Source organism: Nilaparvata lugens, chromosome 7 (assembly GCF_014356525.2).
Source record: "Nilaparvata lugens isolate BPH chromosome 7, ASM1435652v1, whole genome shotgun sequence".
NCBI lineage: Eukaryota > Metazoa > Arthropoda > Insecta > Hemiptera > Delphacidae > Nilaparvata > Nilaparvata lugens.
The window spans coordinates 35,579,672-35,592,489 of NC_052510.1; the positions used below are offsets into that span (position 1 = coordinate 35,579,672).

A 12,818-nucleotide genomic window follows, 5' to 3' on the forward strand; every position below is an offset into this window, starting at 1 on the left:
GTTTACATCAATTTTCACTGGATCCAAACTGCTCTCGTAGATATGAACCACTAGGAGTAAGGAAAAAGTTGAATTTTCTTGGTATTCACATTGTTGAAAAACTGACCCGGGAAGATCATATCAATTACATCACAAATAAAATAAATAGAAATTCCTACATTCTCAAAAGGCTTTCCAAATATTTTACTGAAGATCGGCTTCTTCTGATTTATTATGGAATCATGTACTCTCATCTAGCCTATGGTATAATATGGGGAGGAGCTGCCAATAAATACATGAATAGACCTTTTCCCGTTCAAAAAAGAATATTGAGATATATTTTTAGACTAGGATATAGAGACTCTTGTAGAACTACATTTCAAAACTATAAAATATTGACAGTTTATGCTCTCTACATATATAAAACCATAATCTTCATCCACAAAAATTCACATAAATTGACTGCTTCAAGTGACATACATAGCAAGAACAGTAGAAACTCTAAATTTTATCACAGGATAAGGGTAAATAAGAAACTAACAGAGAATGATTAATTTATTAAAGGTGTCATATTTTTCAATAAATTGCCAGAGTACATCAAATCCCTGAAAGGCAACCAATCAAAATCTCAATTAAGAAAAATCTTGGGAGACAGGCCGATATATAGTAGGCCTATTAGTGACTACTAATATCGATCATATGATATTGTATATTATATAATATTACCATATTAATAATATATTCTTTATATTTATTTAATTTATAGGTTCATTTGCTGCATCTGTACGTTTTCATTAAAATGCTCTACGTTTACAAATAAGCCATTGACAGATTTCCAAACTGTTTCCTGAAATTGGAGTTCGTTGCTCATCATGACAATTTCCTCACTTTTGACAGTTCATACACTTTTATAATTTATTAATTAAGGAGCGCACTGAATAGATGGATCTACAAGAATAATAATTAGATTAAATTTCTTCAACAAAACACAATTTAACCCATGCTGTATAACTCTTTTTTCAGAATGGATTGATAATCTTGATATTCATGCTTATGGCAGGCTCTATCTTGAAATAGTAGATGCTCCTCCAGTGCTCGATTTGGATTTTCTATCAATACTAAGCTTGAAGGTGAGCGTTACATATTTTTGCCCATCAAATTTATAAATTAGTTCAATCATCAAATTTATAGATTGTTCAATCATCAAATTTATAGATTGTTCAATCATCAATTATTGGTCAATCTAAATTAGAACACAGATTATGCTCACATGAGCTTGTCACACATGTTCTATCAAAACTCCAACAGTGTCGGTTTGTTGGGGTTTTAGACATAGTCTGTTTAAAAAACTATTTTAAAAAATTTTAGTCTGTTGCTGACATATTATCTCAAGCTTATTCAAATGAGAATTTACAAATTTACTCATATGTTTTTAGAGATGTCTGCCGAATTTATGTTTGAGGTCCACTTCCTTAGCGTAATATTCCAATATATCCATACGATCCAAGGGCCAAGCCACATGAGGCGTTTTTCAGACGAGTCGGCAGGGCAGGAAGCTCACCGATTGGCTAATTATCAGCTGATTCCGAAACGCCTACCCAATCAGTCAATCTGAGAGCTTCCTGCCCTGTCGACTCGTCTGAAAAACGCCTCATATGGCTTGGCTCCAAATCTTACGAACGGCACGTTAATCCTCGGTTTCTTTCTCTCTTCAGTGATATTGTTATGTTGGTATTAAGCATCTACTTGATGCAGTCATTATCCCTCACTACTTAACGTATTCAATAGAAACGATACTTTGATTACTCACGTTAATTCATTTAGTACTTGGTACTCAAATGCATCTGATTTCCGGTAACCACACATTATTAAAATAATTTTCAGATTTATGCTGAACTTTTGCATTTTGCTTGCAAAAACTAATAACGCTACGTAACTAGCACTTGGCAGCAGACTCAAGTTAGGCGGCCATGTTTCTATAACTTGACAAAAATTTACGTTCTGGCCGCATGGATCACAGGGCGTTTGGTGGGAATGATATTTAACTGTTGAGCTCTGTGAAATTTGCCCCCCTATCGCTTGTTTGTGTCGTATGATATGAGATCGGAGGTTGAAAAAGATGACCCTGGTATAATCCTGCTTACAAACAATAATAATCCATTCTCTTCAGCGACCATACAACTTCCTATAGTGAGGTCCACGTTATAATGGCAGTGTTTGATTAGCAATGGTATTGCTATCCTTGTCTATCATTCAATAAAGCAAATAGCGCTATCTCTTTCTCGCTTTACTCTGTTGCCAGATCGTCTTTTAACAATGAAGAATTAATAATAAATTAACAAAATATTTCATCTTCATCATTACAATTCAGTATGAAATTATTGGAAAATATAATTTCGTGCTTAATAAAATAAAATTGATTATTTCAAACAAGAAATAAGTTAAATATTATATCAATAAACCTGTATTAGCTACCGTCTATAGAAGGCATTGACAAGACAGAGGATCGGCAACGTTGTTTTGCTATCTTTCTCCACTGCCATTATAACGTGGACCTCACTATAGAATGGTTGTGCATATCATAGAAAATATATGAGCAGTGATGAACGAGAGATGATGGGTGAGCTCATTAAGCTTACTTCATCCTAACAAGTATTATTTATTTCCTACTGTAATCACAACTCACAAAATTTCATTCAGTTGGCAGTGTCAAAAGGGAAATCTTTATACAGTTTTTGGATATCTCATATTGTAGTTTTGTAAGTTTTAATTGTCTGTATTGTGAATATTTCATACTCATATTGTTTGAAATGTAATAGTGTGATATTGAGTGGATATTGTAGTTATTTTTTTCTGTGTATCTTATATTCTTTTGCAGGTTATTGAACTGAATGAACTTTGATTTTTACCTTATGTTGAACCTTGAGTTTTTAGTGTGAAAATTGACCATGTTTTTATTGAATTTGCTAACTTGTTGCTTAGTTGTCGAAATTAAAGCAATTTTCGTGCATTTTTCAAATACAATTTCAATTTCATGTCGAAAAAGCTTCTTTATTTGGGAATTTTACGAACGTTGACCTTTTTGCAGCTTTGGCTTTTCCACTGAAAGTTATGCTCAACGCTAGTGGAAGGGGAATAATTTTCAGTGAAAGGCCACAGTCCTAATTGAGACGTTACCGGAAAACATCGTGTAACGGTGTGCGAGCCTCGGTCCTCTGAATGGGTCAATTTCCCATCCAGAGGGACTAATTGACAAATTTCAGTTATCAGTTTTTATCTATATAAATAGGAAATCAAATTTTATAGAGTTAGCAAGAGAAGAATCAGGAAATAATTTGTGCGTGTGAGCTCAAGTATAGTGAGTTTTCTTAAATCGTATGTGAGTGTCTCTGAAGAGTCCAAGTTTAAATTGTTAAAATGGTGAGTGCCAAACTCTTGTTGTTTTCTTATAAGCTTATAGCTCAAAATTCAGTTTCATAGAATGACCGAGGCCCAAACCTACAATAGTTGCAGCAAGTTAGCAAGTTCCCAAGTATTGAAATTAAAAATTGAATATGCCTTCTTTACCTGAATTGATTGCTGAATAACTTTGTTTTGTTTGAAAATTTCAAATGTGACATGATTCTATTTATTAGTTTTGATTAGTTTAATAAGCCTGAAGTCGAATTTCATGAATATTTTTCATTGAAGTTCCTGGCTCGTAGTTGCTAGTTGCTTAACTAGGTGACAATTGAATAATGATAATAATCTGTGCATTTGTCACTATAAGCTCCTAAACCAATCAAAAGAGATTTCATAGCAGTATAATTTTAGAAAATATTATTGAAGAGAAGAAACACCCCCTCGATATACCTCGCACAGCAGTAGTATAATGTCTATCGAACCACATGCATTTCTATATATTACATATTTTGGAAAATTAACTAAGTCATCGTATAGAGAGATTCTCAGCTACATAATTTTATGTACGGTGTGAGTTGAAGAGGCTTATAAATAACCATAGCCACCTGTAATACAAGGCCCCGGCCTACTATATTGCAACGTCGCAGTGTAGGCCTAGAATCTAATACATGATTGGTAAAAAGATTTTTTAAAATACCAGCTGATCTTTTTCACCAATCATGTATTAGATTCTAGGCCTACGCTGCGACGTTGCAAGGCCGGGGCCTTGTATTAGAGGTGGCTATGATAAAACCCTCCACCGGTTACAAGAAATATTCATATATTGAATATTTTTCATATTCAATATTTAATAATTTCAGCACTTATATGCCTTGTAATGAAGTAATAACAAATTTCATTAAAAGCTTATTATTCCTTGGTATTTTGCTGTTGTTTCTGATCGCTTTTTTCTCCTGTTTCAGTTGAACTGGTTTGTCGCCGCTTCAACGGAACTTGCTATTATACCACACAACCAAGAACATCACCATCTATTCCACTTGACTATTCCGTATGGATTGGTGATTTATACACTTTGACTGTTCTGTACTGTATGGAATTTGAGTATTCATAAGAATGACTTGTCTTATACTCCCTCCTGGAGTCTCCAAGACGAAATCTTAAAAAAAATCTAGTCTATACACCAGGCTTCATCATAGATTACTTCTGCTCAGACTTGGATCACCATGCTACAATAAGTCAATTGATGACATCTCCGATATGTCCATAATCCTCATTTTATAGTAAACCCTTGAGATTGAAGTGCTAGATGAATTACTTGAAAAGGTGACGGTCAACCCGAATTTATGTTTCTTGAATTATCTTTGTCCGGTTGTGAATCACCCAGAATTGTGCATGGGTTTTTGCCAGTTCAATGCGAATGAAGTTTACCATAAAAATATTTTAAGGGACGGTTTCCGAGCTCGGGATTCAGCTAAGTTCTAGAATTTAAACAGCTGGAGTCAGAAAACTGGCTTTCCGAAACGGGGCCTCGTTGTAGTCCACGTTTAAATTAAATTTCCCAAAAACACTTAAGTTGAACACAAAATAAAATAACGACTAAATTGTGTAAAGTTTCAGCTATTTTAATTATTTAGGAATGCTTCATTTTGTCAAGAAAAAATGTTTCCAATATTCTAGAAATGAGAAAATAAATATCTTAAAAACCATGACTACTCTCCATATCGGAAAGCCAATTTTCTGACTCCAGCTGTTTAAAGTCTAGAACTAAGCTAAATCTCGAACTCGGAGGCCGGCCCTAAAATTATGTCTCCTAGTTGCTTTACTTTCAAGTTACTTAAACATAAATTTGAATTGAACTTCTAATAATTTTTTTTATACAGTGATGAAAAATCGTTAGCGATCCATACCGATATTTCCATCAGTCAATAAATGAAATTAATATTCATGTAATAGGAAAAAAAGACTCACCACTTTTGTATTAACTTATTGTTAACAAGATAGCTGACAAACAAGGCTCTCTGGGCCGCTTTTGGTAAAGTGAGGAAGTTGTTTTTAAAATTGATAATTTCCTATTCTACTGGAAGCGGCTGGAGAGGTATCTACACGAAGAAACTATTATTCTGCACATATCATATACGGTAGTTAAGTTAGTTGAGTTGAAAATGTATTTATACAGAGTAAGTCATAATGTATGGGAACCCTTCAATAAGTTGGAGACTGTTGTAGTTATAATACTGTAACTTTCATGATAAGTTATTTTACGAATACTCTACCTTTTGACGTACAACTGAATTTCAACCCCTCATAAGGAAGGGGGTGACTTAGGGGTTGTAACTCTAATATTGTTAACACCCATTGTGTGCTACATCATTTTAAATGCTTTTTTAAAACTAGAAATATGGCATCAATAAAAATGTTCTATGATACTTCTATCAAAAATGGCGGCTGATTGAAGTTTTAGTTTGTAAAGAAATGATAGGTAAAGTAATGAAACTTAAATCAAAACTTTTTTGAATGAATAATGAAACACATTGAAAAACATGGTTATTTATTTAGTAATTTGTCTGCTACTAACATTTCATTTTAAAAGATGCTTGAAATTACTACCTCCTTCTCTCGTTTGACAGTGTGCCAGTCTGTCATAAATGTAAATGAAATGAATATAGTAGTATGTAAAATAAAATGTAAATAGTAGCAGACTGATTACTATATAAATAACCAGTTTTTTCAATGTGTTGCGTTATTCATTCAAAATGTTACTCGTAAATGTGGATCTTCTAGAGCTAGATTAACACTAATTCCACTTCTGTATTGAATTGCAACTAGCATTTCGCTTCTGGATAATCAGTGTGATTTTGACTTATTGAAAATATTGTTCTCAATAAATATCCTAATTTAGTATGGCTGATAATTTATGTTTCTTCCGATGATAAAATTAGTTCCTTATGTGTAATGTGAACGTTGTGTGTTGTTGTAAGATACAGAATGGCCCAAAAAGGATGGTCGGTTTTTAAATTACTATAACTTGAATAATTTTCAACATACATTTAGTTTTCTATATTTCTGTGTTTGTTCAATTGTCAAATTTCAGAAAACGTCATAATTAACATACATAATACTGTAAAGGAAGAGCGGCAAACAAAGGCCAAAAGATAATCACGCCACCTAATGGAACGTCGACGACTTTGAAGCAGTTTTGTTAATTATGACGTTTTCTGAAATTAGACAATTGAACAAGCTCATAATATATAGAAATAAGATGTATGTTGGAAATTATTCTAGTTATAGTCACTTAAAAGCCGACCATTCTTTTTGGGTCATTCTGTAATAACCTAAATCTCTTGAATTGTATAACCTACAAGTTGATAAAATCTAATATTGGGGCACTCTGTTTGTTGAAGTAGTGTAATGGTGATCTTTTTTAACAATTTGATTATTTTGCCTCTAAAATAAGTGTTTTTGTTTAGAATTATATCGTAAAATTGTAATTGAGTCTATTTTTTACTATTTATGAATTAAACAGCATTATTATTATAATTATTGAATTCATGTCATTTTTTCCGTTTTCTCACTTTAAGTACTCTATTGTTATTATTTAAATCCACTTTTGGCGTCTACTAGACCTGGTAGCGGCTACTGAAAATCGGTTTATTATCCCTGTGAGGAGGGATTCGGACGGGACGTTGCTAATTATATCCTGCCAAGAGGTGGAATCATATTTTTTTAATGGGTCACAATTTATCAACTTCGTTAATTCACTCATACATACAGCTGAATGGAATGAACGGACTGGAATAATTGGAGTGATTTGAAAATATAAAATATTAGGGCCAGTTTCTGAGCTCGGGATTTAGCTAAGTTCTAGAATTTAAACAACTGGAGTAAGAAAATTGGTTTTCCGAAACGGGGCGTCGTCGTAGTCCACGTTTAAATTAAATTTTGAAAAACTATAAAATTGAACACAAAATAAAATAAAGAGAAAATAGTGTAAAGTTTCAGCTACCTATTTTGAATTATTTAGAAATTTATCATTTCGTCAAGGCAATAAACGTCTCCAATAATTATAGAAATGAGAAAATGAAGATTACCATAAAAACTACGAATACGCCCTTTTTCGGAAAGCCAATTTTCTGGCTCCAGCTGTTTAAAGTCTAGAACTTAGCTAAATCCCGAGCTCGAAAATGAGCCCTTGAATTTACTTGACGAACAAGTGGAAATGTGGCAGCACATCCACCAGAGACGGCACTCTTATTTTAAGGGACGTGAGTTTTTTGTCTTATTTACAATTGCATAGATATAACTGTGATTAATTATTTTGAATTTGAAGTTGCAATGGGCATTGAGATTTTATTCAATAATTTTATAGAAGATGTCGATATAAAAAACTAAAATATATTTTTTAAACAATAAATAAAGAGCGCAAATGATTTATACGTTATTAAGAATTAAAAATTTTTATGATAGTCTGTTTTCCTATTTTTTGTGGAAGTTTTTTACTGAACGTGTTCCTCGAAAGAGCGGGTACAGTATGTGAAATAATGATGATGTGGATATGGAAAGGATATAATATATCAATATTTTTGATGGATATGATATAATATTATTCCAAGGTGGGGTTCGATTATTAAGCAGAGCCAGTTCAAGTGCGGTCATTGGTTTAAAGGAGTACGGTAGCAGCCTTGAATCTTTCATCGTTTTGAGCGATAAGATACAATATCTTGTATAATAACTGCATTCTATATTGTAGGCCCATACAGGTAGGCTATATAATTATGTGCATAATATTTTTTTAAATAGAAATCTAAAAAAGCATAGTTAATTATTTGATACTTGACACAAGAAAGTACCGGAGCTATGCTCCGGGAGGGTATGGAATGCCTCCCATGGGGAAGGGAGTATACTGTAGTCTTCCCCCGGGAAAATTTTTTCTTTATCTAATAAAATTGGCCCATTTGTATCAATTTTGATTACTATTCAAACGGAATTTTTCCTGTGTCATGTTTAAATAAAAATCATCAGCATTAGGTCAATAGTATTTTATATCATGATGACGATTCATTTTCATGTTTCAGTTTTAGTTGAAAGACAGCAAACATAACATACAGGATTAGAATAGGATTTAAATTCTCTTAAATGTATTAACTGGGATGAAATTAAACTGCTGAATATATGCCTAGGTAGGTACTAATATTGCTCAGCTCTGTTGTGCTGTGCACCGGTTTAAATCTAGCACTGCTTGGCAGTAATATTCATGAAAAAAAATCCTCATAATATTACTGAAAACGGAATGAAATAAAAATTCTCATTGCAAGTAAGTAGTTAGTTACCTATATAGCTTTCAAAATGTTTCATCAATTTACCAGGACATGAATCGACTATTTTTCTTTGCCATTTTCAATTAATTAAGTTACTGTAATTGAAAAATTAATCAATATTATAATCAAACATTTCAATAAATTACTTAAGAATTTTCATTGATTCTATCAATTTTGATGGCCATATAAGGAGAAGTGAATATATACGGTAACTTTGTTTCCATATTGCAATTATTATTTTTAAAATGTAATGTTATTTATTTACTTGCTTAGATCTTTCTAATTTTCAATTCAACAATATGCTGGATAAATAAGGAAGGATATTATTTATCTAGGAATTAGTCACCATCATTCACTTTTATTTGATGAAGTAGGTAGGCTAAGTTTTGTAGCTTGATGAAAAATAATAATCGAACCTGGCATTTGAAAAATCTCAATAATTATCAAAAGATAAATTTTGTCAGTCAAATCATATTTTTTGTTCATTTCAGCATGGTCGTAACAGCATACTTTATTGCTTGATGACAGGTTTATTGCATTTTATCAAAATTTTAGTCTCGTAATTCATCCATCAAACAAATTTATTCCTAGTAAATTAATATAATTCGCAATGTATGAAACTCGTGATTGAAAATAAAAATTCGCGGTTAAGTAGGAATAGGAAGTGATAAAAAGGTAACAGCTAACAAGAACCGCTATCCATCCGCTACAGTAGCGGTTACCAGGTTTAGTTGGTAGCTCTGTCTTATCACTGTTTCCGACACCAAAGTCTGCTAGTGAAATTCGCGTTTCTTAGGCGACTCGCTGCAGTGGCATGCATGCAAGTTCCAAAACAAATTTATTTGTTGTTTTTTTTGAGGTTCTGTTGATCTGTTTAGGGACGTTCCGATACCGCCATTCTTTCGATACTTGGTATCGAATCGGTATCGAAAGGAGAGTATCGATATTAGTAAAGTATCGAAAGAAAAGTATCGATACCACGAGTATCGAAAGAAAAGTATCGATACCGATACCACAAGCATGGAGTGAGCATTAAGTATCGGAATTACCAACTAAAATACTTATCTACTAACTGCAAAACTGCAATCTATCAAGTATAGTCTCAATAGTCTGTCGAAACAAAGAAGACCCTCTGGCAAGATGGGAAAATGACTCCAGCTTGGTCAATAAGGGTATCAATACGTTTCTTTCGATACTTTACTAATAACGATACCCTCCTTTCGATACCAAGTATTGAAATTAGAATGGTGGTATCGGAACTGGAACGTCCCTAAAGATGTGTAAATGACTCAAGCTCGGTCAATATTGGTTCAAAAATTATCAATTTGATTTCAAATTGTAGGAATATTTGTTCAAGAATTATAAATGTGGTCTTAATAGTAGATCAAATTGATAATTTTTGAACCAATATTGACTGAGCTTGAGTCAGTTATGTACTGTTTGTTATTAGTGATGTCATAATGTCTGGTAACTGCTACACTGGGCTATAATTCAGAACTATAATTTTCATCTATATTAATCCTTATAATCTTCTAAAATTTATATAACAATTTATTTATGATTATGTAATTAATTGAAGTGATCTAATTTTTTACCCATTTCGCCATTCGTTACCGTTTCGATACTCCAACTTGCGTATCGATACCAGTAAAGTATCGAATCATTTGATACCGATACCGATACCGATACCACCGGTATCGAAAGCAAAGTATCGATACCAGTAAGTATCGAAAGTATCGGAACGTTCCTAGATCTGTTTCCCTCGCTTATTCGCTTATCCAGTATTGTGTAATTTTCATACAAATAAATTATTTTTCAATGTCCAAGTAGATAATTGCTATCTAGATGTTTCATTTTTGTGATTATGATGTCAATTGATCATAATTTGGTAAAAAGTGAATTGTTACAGACCGTTTGTTTACAATATCATAGTTGAGTGTGTATTCAACTACAATAGCACTCAACCGAAGTCATCAACCAATAACCTAAATATTCCGGTTTTCAATAGTTTCATCTTCAGGAAAAAGATGAAATTATTATGTGTTGTAGAAGTTAATAACCGGCTGCTGCCAACGCTATCATTGCTTTCACGCAGGGGCAGAAAATCCACATTAAGAATTGTTTCGATGGGAAACATCCCCAACACTGCTGTTCTCCTGCATCAAACTGCTGAAAATGTTTCAGGGACAACATATAAGGTAAATAACATATATTTGTTACATAAGAAGGTCGTTTTTAGTAAGCTACCTAGGCTAATTTAGGCTATCTTTATTATTCTTATTCTATCCTTGGGCGTAAACAGTTTGAGACAGCAAGCACAGGACAGAGATTCATGGAAAAGGCTTGTGGAGGAGGCCAAGGCTCTTCAAGGGCCGTAGAGTCAATGAGTAGTAGTAGTATTATCCTTATTAGGTATACTATAGTGATTGTTAACTTTTCTCGAAGCCTATTTATCAGCTTATTAATTATAATGTTTTTAAGCTAAATATAATTTATTTATGAACAGTGGCTTTTAAAAATAATATTTTATATAATTTCATCAACAATTATGAGTTTTCAATAAATGAGTGGAAGATAAGGTGACACAGGCCTGTTTTACAGAAATATATGATACAACATTTTTTTGGCAAGTTTTTTATTCATGCTTCCAGTTTGTCATAGCCTACTTTGCTTTAGAGTGGTCATATATAAAATTACATTTAAGAAATCGAGATATATCTTCAATAATAACTGAGATAACAGCGGGAGCTAATTGGCTAGACTTCTGCTAATAGTGTGTTCAACGGTTTAATCATTTATTTTTTCATCTATATCTATACTAGGCTGTATAAGGTACAAAAAAGAAAGAAATAGGCGGCTTATGGTTGGGGATACGAAAAACGGGACGCATCATCCATCATCATGTTTGCATAAAGTTTACCAACGATGGTTAAAGCCATATTCACATTTTTGTTGATCGGATAGGATAATTATAATTTTAATAATTAAATCTAACTTATTCAATTTGTGATGCAGATTTTACGTACGATTAAAACCTAATCAAATCGTTTCTCCATTGTAAATTATTTCAGTTGCTATTAGGCCTACTTTCAATATTAGCACTAGGCCTATAAAATATTTAGTTATATTGAATTCAATCTATTTGTGCTTGAAACAGCTCCTTGTGGAGCACGGGCTATCTGCTTGTCACCATTAAAATTGACATGTCTGTATCTGTAGCAACCTAATATTTAATAGCATATTAGTAGTTATACAACAGTTTTATAATAGAGGTTTTAAAGCACGAGCTAGATGTAGAGTTAAGACACAAGTGAGCGAGTGTAGTGAGCAAACGCGTGTCTCAAACATCTCACGAGTGCTTTAAAGACCATTCAATTCAATTTCTCTTCCGTCTGTGATCAGTGTATATACTGGATAGACATTGTCGATTTATAAAACACAAAAGTTGAAATATTTACAGTTATCTCAATACGGCCAATCAAAGAGACTGACAAAGTTTACAATCTTCTCCTCATTCAAGGAATAGAGAGGGAGGTTAATCAGTTTCTCTCGGAGCACTTTTTTGAACACTTTTTCTTCCAACTCTCTCACCTGCAATGGAAGTTTATTGAAAATTTTTAATGCGCGCATTGGATAGCAAGTGTGCAGCTTAGCCAATCTTGAGTAGGATTCTCATCCTCTGCAATGAGAGTTGTGTCGTCAGCAAACAGCAGGGCTTTTCCATCCATACTAAGGTCATTTATGGAGATGAGGAACAGCAAACGGCCAAGGATTGATCCCTGTGGCACTACATTCTTGACCTGAAGCTCCTGTGATTTGGCACCGTTTACTGTTACAATCTGCCTACACCGTAGAAGGTACTCCTCCATTGTATTCATGACCACTCCTCCAATCCCATATCTCACGCGCTTCCCCAGCAAAATCTCATGAGACACGCAATCGAATGCTTTGTGAGGTCACAGAGTCATGGCAGTTGAGTGTTTCTTCTCCATCGCATCAAGAATGGATTCCACCAGGCGTTGGACAGCACCCGTAGTAGACCTCCCACAGCGAAAACCAAACTGATCCTCCGTGAAGAGTGAATTCTCCTCAAAATTAGCCGAAAGCTGAAAGAGCATCACA

The 12,818-nt window shown here is 33.4% G+C and overlaps 1 protein-coding gene across 3 annotated transcripts in view; it reads left to right on the top strand.

The window, feature by feature from the left end:
* Positions 1-10,430: 10,430 nt before the first annotated feature.
* Positions 10,431-12,818, top strand: part of LOC111051291 (leucine-rich repeat protein 1) — an 81,897-nt gene continuing 79,509 nt past the window's right edge. For all 3 annotated transcript variants that reach the window (XM_039432634.1, XM_039432632.1, XM_039432633.1), the window contains exon 1: positions 10,431-10,894. In XM_039432634.1, the coding sequence (XP_039288568.1) occupies positions 10,724-10,894 (171 nt within the window). In that variant the 5' untranslated portion in view covers positions 10,431-10,723. The remainder of the gene's footprint in view (positions 10,895-12,818) is intronic.